The 11,549-nt window shown below is 39.0% G+C and overlaps 1 protein-coding gene across 1 annotated transcript; it reads right to left on the bottom strand.

Annotated features, from left to right (window-relative positions):
- Positions 1 to 367: 367 nt before the first annotated feature.
- Positions 368 to 11,246, bottom strand: LOC101791721 (nephrocan). The gene is made up of 3 exons (XM_005016681.6): positions 11,034 to 11,246; positions 5,178 to 6,079; positions 368 to 2,343 (listed from the first exon to the last, which is right to left on the bottom strand). Exons 1-3 carry the CDS (start codon positions 11,220 to 11,222, stop codon positions 1,896 to 1,898), a joined length of 1,539 nt encoding a protein of 512 aa, XP_005016738.2. The 5' UTR covers positions 11,223 to 11,246; the 3' UTR covers positions 368 to 1,895.
- Between the last annotated feature and the right edge of the window lie 303 nt (positions 11,247 to 11,549).

Consider the following 11,549-nt stretch of genomic DNA (forward strand, 5'->3'; position numbering starts at 1 on the left):
GGGGCGTGGCCTAACGGTGAGGGCGGGAGGCGGTGGCCAGGTGTGCCCGGCAGCCATCATGGCGGCGCCCCCGCCCCCAGGGGCGGCCATCTTGTGGGGGCCTCACGGGGGCTGCCCACGGCTGGCAGCTGGTCCAGGAGCTCTACCTGGGAGAATTGCATCTCCTACGTGAACCCCTCGTTTTTTGGAGCCTTCCTGCCCTGCCTTGTAACAACCCCCAGCCCAAAAGCCCCGGAGGCACAAGCTCATCAGTTCCTCACAAGCAAAACACGGAGCAGGAGCTCTCAAGTTGTGCTCCCAAACAGATGGGAAGGCTCAAGCGTTGCAGGCACCTAAAGCGCTCCACTGAAACGCTCCATCAATACAAAATCAAATGAGAAATCCCGTACCATGAAAACGTTTTCTCATGTTGAGAAAGTAAATAAATCATCCTCAGGCAATACCCAACAGAGAGCAACACCCAACCAAAATAGCACTGAAACTGCTAGGGCTGCATGTGCTGTTCCATAAACATCTAAATCTCCTCCTACCATCAGCATAGCTGCTGACACATTCAAAAGTTGAACTGTAAACCTAAATTAACTTTCATCTCTTTGTTTAAGTTGTGCAGCCTTATGTTTGGGTGCCTGAGAAACCCAAGCGCCAGTTCTTTTGCCTGGGTGCTGTAACAAACTAGCTGCACTCTGACATCTGGCAGAACAGACTTTATGAATGTGAGTGATTATTCGGTTACTGAATGCCAGCAGAAGATAAAGAATAATAGAAACTGTTTGCTTTGAAAAGTAATTTGCTGGTGTTATTGCTCCTTACTTATCAGTGGAGATTTATGAACTGCCAGGAAGCCCCTTAGATTACTGTTTGTAATTCACTGGTTTTAGTGGTCTTGGTATTCCAATTTTGTTTAATTTTCAAGCACTTTGGGAATCGCTTGATAATATTTGCACATACATCAGAGCTGATGCATATACCGTGGAGCCCTTTTGTGTTGCAAAAGCCTGGAAGGTTCCCACCAGGGAAAGGGGGCGCTTGCAGTGTGTGAACCCCAAAGTATTATACATACTGCAACTGGAGCTATGTGGTAGTCAATTAGCTATTCAGCTACCAAAATAAACTCTTGAAATAACTTTGTCTCATTGGACCTTATCCTGATATTTGGCAGGGGTAGAAAGCTGTTTCCTGAGAATATCCCTTTTTCTGTTTACAGTCATAGAAATGGATCAAACTCACCCCAGTGTTTTTATGCATCGCTATTAATTAACTTTGGAACAAGTACTAAATCTCATTAACCAGGACTGATTCTTCTGTTTGTTGTAGTTGCTAGATGAGCCTTCTGTGCTCTGCCTGGAGCTCAGTTAATTTAGTCTAATGTCATTTAAAATAGTCTAAAATAAATAAAAGAGGAAAGTATTTCTGGAAAACTGAAATTCATTTTTCAAAAGCAAGGATCTCTAAGCAATCCTGAGAAATTACCCACGTCAGTGTAACTCTCCATCTCAAACTGAGTTTAAATGCGTTGAATGCCAGACTACAGGTAATAGCATCTTGCAGTATTGCAGGATTTTATTTATGGGGTTTTTACGCAACTCTATGAATGCTCTACTATAAAAAGGTCCATACAGAGTTACAGAGTGCTTTTCTAAGATATTGTTATTGTATTCTTATTTCCCTCAAGCTACATAGTACTAATGGCATTGAAAAATGGCCAATTCTTTTACAATTTTCAGTTTACAATGGCATCGTTATTATAGCCCTTCTGTCACCAGCTATTAACATTTATACTATGAATTAAAGGGGAAAATTTAATGGCAGCCCAGCAGGCTGGTTGTCAGTAGTGATACTGGTGGTGGTGGGCAGCTCTAGACAGCTTTCAGATTCACCATAGACTAACCGCAGGGTTAATCTAGTTCATAATCATAGTAATCATCGTCTGTGTTTACTGCGATGCTAGCAGCCTCATTGAGTTTCATTTTCTTTCTGTCCTCTTTGCCTTTTTCCATGGAAGACAGATTATCTTCACAGTGCTGCAGAATCTTTTTGGAAGACATCCAGCTTTCTCCTCGGCTCTCTGCTGGTGCCGCACACTGCCCTCCCCTGACATCCGTTCCTTTGGCCATCAGCACTCTTCTGGTCCTGAGAAGGTCACAGGTGCAGTTCCAGGGGTTTCCGTCTAAATAGAGATGCCGGAGGCGAGGTAAATACTCCAAGACTTTGCGATCCAAGGCAGATATCTTGTTGTTCCGTAAATTTAAAACCTGAAGCTGTTTCAAGTCTTTCAGTTCTTGTTCTCCAACGTCCTCTATGTCATTCCCCTTTAGATCCAATCTAGCAAGGGTATCTGGAAGTCTGAATAAAAATAAAACAACAGGAATCTGTTATGTTCATTATATTGATTCTGCTTGTCCAAGAACATCTGACATATTAAATAAAACTATCACTAACAAAAGTGTAATCTTTTGGAAATAAAATAAAATAAAAAAGTAGTGGTCCTGAAATGTTAATATTCTTTTTTGTTTGTTTGTTTGTTTGTTTGTTTGTTTCTTTTTCTATTCTCAAGTTGTTGGAATACTATCTGTGGACGCTTGAGCTGTTTTCCCAAATTATTGCAGTTCTGAACTGTACATGTGTGTGCAGCTGAGCTAAACAGCAATTTTAGTCCAGCCATACAATAACAAAAGTTTTTAAATATAGTTTATTTACAATCTTTTTTTTTTTTTTCTCCTGCTCTAGTCAGTGAAAGCTATTTAACAGAAAAGCCATTTAATTGGTGTGGAATGTTTTTAATAAATTCAATTTGGTGTTAACTAAAAATCATTTTACTACTGTAGTATGCAAGGTGATGAGGTTAAGAGACAAGGTTAGAGACTTTAAGGAAATTTACTCAATATAACTGTAAGGCAAAATATAAATAATAACACCAAGAACCATTTAGAATTGAACAGCAGTGTCCCACAACCAGTGAAGGATGAGGTGGGTTTATCTCAATGTAATGATTTGAGATACCTTTGAAAATTAGAGGGTACACTGTGACCCTCACTGGCAGGTTTTTGTGAAGCTGAGTTTGACCTCTTAGGCTGAAAGGTGATTGCCATATTTGTGCAAATCTCACAACTTCATTGGGAATATTTCAAGAGTAAGGCAGTTCTGCATTGTGCTATATTTCCTAGGTGAGATGAGGATTTCACATGTTGAAATTCTCACACATCTGAGTCATTGCACAGACCCTGGTCTTACCAGCGCTTGTGGCTGCAATCAACTTGTGTTGAAACGTAACCACAGTCAGTGATAATAGTTGCTCAATGTGACAAAAGGAGCTAGTCTGGGGTGAAATCCTAGAGCCAATAATATCAAAGTCAGTAGGATATCATTTCAGATATTTATCCAAACAGATTACAGTCTAAAACCTGTACAGTGTAAACCTGTAAAGGCTTTGCAGATGTACTGCTTGACTTTAGCTTCTGTTGATCTTGAGGAAATAACTACATCGGAGCATGTGATTAATGATCCTGCTACTGGCAGAGAAGCCGTGTGCATTCAGGAGCTCACCGCAGCAGCCATACCACTGCCATTCCAGGGAATATCATCAGACTCTTCCCTGCATTCTGACCCCTCCCTGCAAGATTTTCTGGAGCTTGGGCTCTTCTGTATGAGCCATGAAATACTTGGACATGTTATGGATATAAGTTCTGATGGAGACAATTTCATATCATTGTTTCCTTTTCAGAATAAAAGGAAAGAACCTTTCTTTTTTCCAGTTCCCACTAAACAACCACTAAGACTCGGTAACTGTGGCAAATTAACTATATTCTTTAACCTGTGACGCAGTTAACTGGTAGTTCTCACATAGCTATCAGAGTAATACTTTTATTTCTGTATGTCCTTGCAACTGGTGATCAACAGGTAGATGCGTGGACACACACAATTAAATTAGGTACATAAATTTTACTTCTTGTCATTTCTTTCCCACTTCATGTTTATAGCCTCCCCTTGAAATTTGTGTGCATTGCTGAGTTGAAAATAAAGGGCCCAATATCTCCCTAAAAGCTTCACTGTTTAAAGGCTAATAGAGGACTCCTTCCTGTTAATTCTTGTGACTACAAAGGTTGTAAAATAAGATGGATTAGACAATACTAATGTAACTAGAAAGCATTAAACATTCCTGTCAAGGCAGACTGAAATCAAATATTTATACACCACTAAATCACTTTCTGATTATAAAGCTTCAACCAAATAGATTCAAATGCTAAAGGACCTCGTTCTAAGCAAATTGAAATTTTACTGCATTATTTATTTGGGCCAGTTAAACCTGTCCACAAGCCATAAAAATAAAATTTACTAGTGTGGTTGTGTTAAAAAAGCTGATGTTAATGGAATTACATTACTATTTTTATGCCATCTTATTGCACAGTTTTTTTTGAAATAACAAAATTGCCACTTTATATCAGAGCAGCCTCCATTTGGTTTAACACAGCACCACTGATAATGGCCGGGGCCATCACTCAGATGAATGTGAGAGAACCTGTGAGCAAGGCATTAAGGAATCCAGTGTGCCCAGGGGATGTTTCTTCTGTGCTACTTTGACTGGAATTTTGCTTATAGCCTGAAGCAGGACAGTTATAAGCCTTCCAAATACCTTGTAATGTGTGCATTTAATGAAGTTGGGGATGGTAATATCCACTGAAGAAACATATTCGTTTTGACCAGACTCAGCTCCAGAAATCTTAATACTCTGACAATAATAAACTCAGTGCGGGTTGGTGGAAACATCAGCTTTAAAATTGCCATCTTTCTGTTTTACTGAATGCTCTATTTATTTTGTGTTATGGGAGAAGACAAATGTGAGCAGCAGTGTAACTAATCTGTAATCACTGTTATACTCTCCCAGCAGATTCCTCCTATTCATGTGTTGATTAAACAAAGTAGTCTTACTGGCAGCGAGAGATGAGAAAGGAGGGGGATCACTGGGGGCCACAGATGTAATGAAAGCAGCTGCAGTACTATGCTGACTGCTAGTCAGTTAGTGCTTAATAGTGCCAGTTATGGCAGTGGGTTTATGGTATGGATGGACTTCTACTAGGACCAGGTTTGAATGCAAATATTTTCTCAGTTTGGCTCTCATTCTCGTAATGTAAGGGGGGAGAGATGACACCCGTGAAGCAGCTATCCTTGGAGTCACTTACCTCAGTGGAATAGAAATCAGGAGATTCTGTTCCAGTGCCAGGTTAGAAAGCTGTGCACACTGCTGCAGAGCTCCTGCCTCAAACGTGCTGACAGCATTGTTGTCAAGGAACAAGTGTTTGAGGTCTTGTAGTCCTTGGAAGTCCTGCGCTGTCACCCTCTGAATCAGGTTATTGCTGCAGTCAAGTTTCTGCAGCCTGCCTGGCAGCCTGGGTGGCATGGCCTGGAGCTGGTTCTTAGACAGCTCCAGCGTTGTTAAGTTAGGAAGAAGCTGGGCACCATCTACTGATGTGAGCTGGTTTTCTGAAAGGAAGAACTCGGTCAGGTTTTCTAGGTGTTTCATGTCTCGGAGTCTTACCGTTTTGAGCCGGTTTTTCTCTAATTTTAGTGAGAGCAAGGACTTAGGTAGGTCAAGAGGCACTTTTGTCAGCAAGTTGCCGCTTAAACTGAGAAACTGTAGGTTTTGGAAAGATGCAAAAAAGCCGGTTGGGAAAGAGTTTAGTTTATTATCAGCCATGCTCAGATACTGCAGCCTAGGCAGCTGGAGTGGTGCAGACACAGCTTCCATGTCGTTGCCATCCAGAATCAGACTCTGTAAGTTGCAGAGGGAAGAAAACACACTCCAAGGCAGAGTCGCAATCAGGTTGTTCCGGATATCGAGCACCCTTAGTTTCATCAAACCTTCAAAATCCGATGCATGCAAAGTGGTGATGGAATTATCAGCAAGTTTTAAAATCTCAAGGCCAGATGGGAGGCAGGTGGGTATTTGCTTTAGCTGATTTTTGTAGAGTTCCAGGGACTTCAAAGTGTTCAGGGCTTTGAAAGTGTTGTTTTCTATCAATTCTGTGCCACTGCACGAGAGGACCAGCTCTTCAAGGGCCGACATTCTTCTGAAGTCAGTAATCTTAAAGAGATAAAAATAATTCATGTGACAGTACACAGTATTCATGAATCTCCTCACTGATTACTTCTTCTGGGTGCTCTGACCACTGCTGGCTGATATTCATAAAGAATGAGAAACTAAGAGAAATGGAGCAGTAATGGTAGAGGTGTCACTGTAGGCACCTGCAGTTTGACAGAATTTACTTATATTTCTAGAATTGTCTGGAGACCATCTTGTGCCTAGTTTTGAGCAAAGGCTCAGGTCTGAAGAAGGAGTTTTTCTTTTATTTCTGCCTGGCAGATACCTATGTCAAATGTCAGCAGTGGCAGAGGTCCTTACAGGGGGTAGATGGTTGCTGTATGTTCACTGTGCTCAGCAGAGCTTGCTGGTGCAGGTCTGGGTTCATCAGACAGCCATTTCTCTGTATCACCACTGCAGCACGTATTCCCCAGATGCGTGGATATCATTTCTTCTCCCTACTATGAATTTTTGGCAGGAAACGAAAATCTGACACCTGTATTTCCTCATTCCTTCCACTCTCTCTCCTGTTCCTTAAGGTAAACACCTCACATTTGGAGATGACCAAACCAAACGTAAATTTGTTCTGAATCTAATGTGAATGGTACAAATTGCTTTTACAGCAACTTACTTTTTGTTACTTAGTAGTAAACAGATGCTTTGTGGTGGTAAATGAAACGTAGACGTTGACTGGGACCATAATATATAGGGGCATAGTGATTTTTTCATTATTTTCGTGCTTTGTTGGAACCTGCTTGCTTATCATGCTTTGCATCTTGTGTCTCAAGTTAAGAAACAAACCTAAATGAATCTGGCAGCCTCCTCTAAGCCAAGAAATTAGGAAACATGGAATGAGGGTAAGTAAAGGAGTTGTCAGAGCACACCAGTTACTTAAACAGTAATTCTTTGAAATTTTCAGAGATGCTGCCCATTGACCTAGGTGCTCGATTTTAAAAAAATGCGTTTATACGGGAATCACAGAAAGCTCAGAGCAAAATGAGCAGGTGTTCTGCATGGGAGAGGCAGGAAGGGGTATTCTTCAGTTAGTTTTCCTTCAGGTGTCTGGTGAACATCTCTCTGCAGATCTCAGTACACATCGGTAACAGATGTTAAACTAACACTACAGCCTGCATGCCATTTCCCCCAGAGCTCATTAGGTACCAGCACATTTTACTCTCATTGAGTAGCACTACAGACATGTTCCACAGCATAATCCCATATCCCAGTGAGGAATCTACAAGGAAAGCAGTACAAATCCTTTTGCAGATAAGGTACTGTACAGTAGTTTTGTTTTACAATCCTCACTGAATGCATTTAACTATCATACCTGTGTATCTTGAAACAGCTGAAGAAAGTGACTGTTAAAAGGTTCCTTCATTTATCCAATTCCCGCATGTTTGTTTGAGTGGTATCTTTTTACCTTACCTACAAACTCCCCATTTTAACTTCTGTTCAAATTTGTGCCCACACAGCTGTGAAAGAGGAATTCATTTTGAATTTCATTTTCATTTTCATTCAGATTTTATTTGGCTTTGGTATCCCCAGGTGTGACTAGATTCTAGCTACGTTCAGTTTGTCTTGTAAAGTTGTTTCTGAGCACTGCAAGATTTTAATGCAGTTAGTGGGAAAGTGTAGATACGGAGCCTCTGCTGATGCAGGTTTCTCTAGCAGTTAGACTTGACTTCAGTGAGGGAATGTACTTCCATTCAAAAAAATTCTCATGACTAAATAACAAAGCTGGCCATTTACTGATCTCCTATAATTGCAGTTTTGTAATATATATGCTCATTGATTTGTTATAAAGCAATTGTAGAATCGTGTGTCCAGTTTTGGTCACGGCCGGGAGGCGAACCTTGCAAAGGTTCATCATGAGAAGTCCGATAGGAATGAACTGCATTGCTCGAGAGCAGAAAGGAATATTCACACACAAGTGATAAAACAGTCCTAAGGAAATTGAAACAAATGTAAACCTTTGTAGGTTCAACACATTTTCTTCTATTAGTTCAAAAGCAGTATTTCCTGCTTTTCCTCGGTTGATCGCGGTATATCTGTAAGAAGCTTAATTTTCATCTTATTAAGTGGCAGCAAGCTATGCGAAGGTCAACGTACAGACATTCATTCTGTGGTGGAGGATTTAGCCTTCTTAATGTGGATTACTATAATTTCTATTTTCCACCTATTTGGTAGGCTTTGCCAGGCTTTGTGGCAGTGCAGTTTTGAGACTTAAACATGTATCCATGCTGTTGCAAACCAGACAGTCTTTCTAATTGGAATCAAGACATATTTGAAAGATTATTGGCTGCCTTTTTGCTTCAAAATGATGTTTTATTCTCTAACTAGACTGCCAGTAAAATGTCAGTAATAGGGTTTTACATTTTAAAAATATCTCCTGAAAATGGATCTAAGAGACTGTTGTAATAGAAACTTTTTCATCAGTTTGTCCTTTTTTATTTTCATTTTTTACTTTTTTTTTTTTTTTTTTTTTTTTAATTTTTGTGGACTGGAATTTGTTATAAGCAGTTCCTTAAAGTAGTCCCCTACTGTGGGGGTTAGAGAAGCAATTTTCTCTTAGCAGATTAAACAAAACAAAACAACAACAACAACAAAATATTAATATAGTTAGAAATGAGATAAATGTTAAAGTGAGTGTAAAAAGGTTATAGTAGCTCTTCAAATCAAGGATAAGGCAGAAATTATTGAAAAAAAAAAAAAAAGATGCTAGAAATAGTCTAATTTTGCTACTACAGGCTCTGTTTGTAACAAATACCAGGTTGCAAAAATACCAAAAACAAAAATCCCAGCCAATCTTTTCAATGATAATCAATCCTGTCTAGAAAAAAAAAAAAAAAAAAAAAAAAAGTAAAGTTGATCTGAGTAAAACAGATCTGCTTTTCTTCTTCCTTTTCTTGAAAACATAGTGGTTTAACATATAAACATATCTTCTTTAAATTTCTTTACCATTTGAATATTAATGAGTGCAAAGGGATGTCCAAAAGTAATTAGTGCTCAGTTAGAAAGAATATTTGTTTATTCTCCTGAGGCTGCTAATTGCCAAACCATATAAAAGCCTGTTAGAGGTCAGCTGTGGAAAGTCTAGGCTTACATTCAATTTCTTTTTGAAAATATTTTCTTTTCTCTAAATTGAGACAATTGAAGTAATTAAAAAGGAAGGGAAAAAAAGACACACACTATAGAGTTCCTTTAGCACTTCCAGACACTTAGTTTACAAGCAGAAATCAAAACCTGTTCCTACAAACACTATTATGTGTGCCAAGGGAATTGTTCAACTGAGTTAATTAAGTATATGCATTTACGATGTCAGGATCTCAAATGCATGATTTGTCTCATGGAGAGAAAACTGAAAAATATAATCACAGACCCCATTTAATCTTAAGTAAGGAATCTCCATAATTACAGGCAGCTAGCATAAAAGGGCTTATTTCCTTTCAGTAATAGAAGTCAGGCATACTGATTGCTCAGTTAAATCAACGTATAAAGAGAAAAACTCTCCTTAGATGGCTTTACACCCTGTTGGTTCTGAGCAGTCATAAAACATTTTTTTTTTCTATTGCTCTGTTCACTTATATCCAATGTTTAAATGCTTTATCACAAATATCTGCCTTCTTTAGTCAGACCCTAGGACTGCTTTAGTAGTGACTGAGGGTCTTACAACAGGTTGGGGCAACCAGCCTGAGAAAGGAAAAATGGCTCATCTTCATTATTTCAGAAAGAAAACGATCTTCTTTTTGCAAGAAGATATATTTCCTGATAATAATTCATTCAGTAAACTGTTAGTTTAACAAGAGTACACTGATATAGCTAAATCATACCAATGAACTATGACTCTTTTAGGTGCGTGAGCTACAGTAAGAAAACCACAGATACCAGTAACAGCTAAAAGAGAAGTAAACTCTTCCCCAGGGTTAAATAGGAGAATTACTCAGGCTGTTTCTCACTGGGCAGCAGGTGTCCCAGATGTTGCTTTCAGCTGCCTTTTAGCCCATTTTATTCAATCCTGGGAGCAAAATCAAAGATGCATTTCAGAGCAGTTCAGGATATGTTCTTTGTAAGAGGACAAGTACACTTAAGAGCAAATGTATCTCTTTCAAACAACATTTCTTGTAATTGTAGTAAATTGATACACAGCAATTATGTACAATATAGGTAGTTACATTTCCCTTGTGTCTATCTATAGAAAAATCTAATTCTATTAAATAAATAGGGTGGGAAACAGAAAAGCACTGCTCTGGAGTCCAGTGCAGATGGAGCATAAACTAGTAATGACTTTAATAATTCAGTGATGCCTTAAGAAACCTAGAATAAACATTTTCAGGAACACAGTTGGCAGCTTCAATTAGAAGCTATTGTTTATATGGGTTTTAAATAGGCCTAGCATTGCTTTTATAAACATCTCACAGTCTGCCTTGGAGTCTAACAATGCATGACCGAGTCCTGATTACTAACTCTGCTGTCATTTCTAGTAGCAGTTGTGCTTGAAATTTGCAATGCAAGCAGGGGAAGAAACCCTCACTTTCATCCTAGCTATATAAAACCTTTTCCTTCACTATGGAAAAGTATGGCATTGTATCAAGAGCAGCAAAAGCTTTCAGCAAATTAAAAAATAACTCTTCAACTGAATGGTTATTTGACCCTATGAAAAGAAGTCAACATTTGGCTCCTTGTTATGAATTACTATTTTTTGAGTTGCATATAAAAAACCTTTGTGACAGTACGAGCCAGTGCTTAGGGACCACAGGATAATGAAAGCACTATGAATACATATTTACATATATTTGTAAAGGTAAACCAAAACCATATCTTGCACCATTTTACCGGTTTTTAGAACCTGGAATAAGATTCTCCCTTCTCTTCAAAGTCATCACCACCTGGGAAATGCATCTTTCAGTTACAGTGCATGTATTTATACTGCAAGTATTTATACTGGATTTCTTCCTACCTGGAGTCGTTTAATTTTGCTGTGGCTGATGTAGAGCCTCCTGGTAGTGGAAGGAATCTCTCGGGGGATCTCTGTAGCCCTGTAGCATTGCACTGACTGGGCAGAGTCACAGCTGCATCTTCTTGGGCAGGTGGTACTCAAACCACGGTGAAAAGAAAACAAAAAGACTAAAAGGTAAGATAAATGCATCTTCCAAAATAGGAGCTCCCAAATTGTCTCAGCAGCACATAGTGTGAATTAAGCACCAAAGTCCTTTTATACCATGAAAACTGATAAAAGGATATTATGACTGTGTATTTTATCCCAGTGAAAAAACAGCAAAAACAATACCGTAATTTGCCTGGGTTAAAATGTTGGCAGGCATTACAAAGAGTGAGAAACTTAAACAGTGATAAGGCAACTTTACATTTGCAGGTATGCGAAATTAGTGTTATTTATTACCTGACATCTAATCTGCAAACATCCATATTATCTCCAGTTTCCTAGTTTTGTTAAATGTGCCACCACAGAATTAGT

Source organism: Anas platyrhynchos, chromosome 3 (assembly GCF_047663525.1).
Source record: "Anas platyrhynchos isolate ZD024472 breed Pekin duck chromosome 3, IASCAAS_PekinDuck_T2T, whole genome shotgun sequence".
NCBI lineage: Eukaryota > Metazoa > Chordata > Aves > Anseriformes > Anatidae > Anas > Anas platyrhynchos.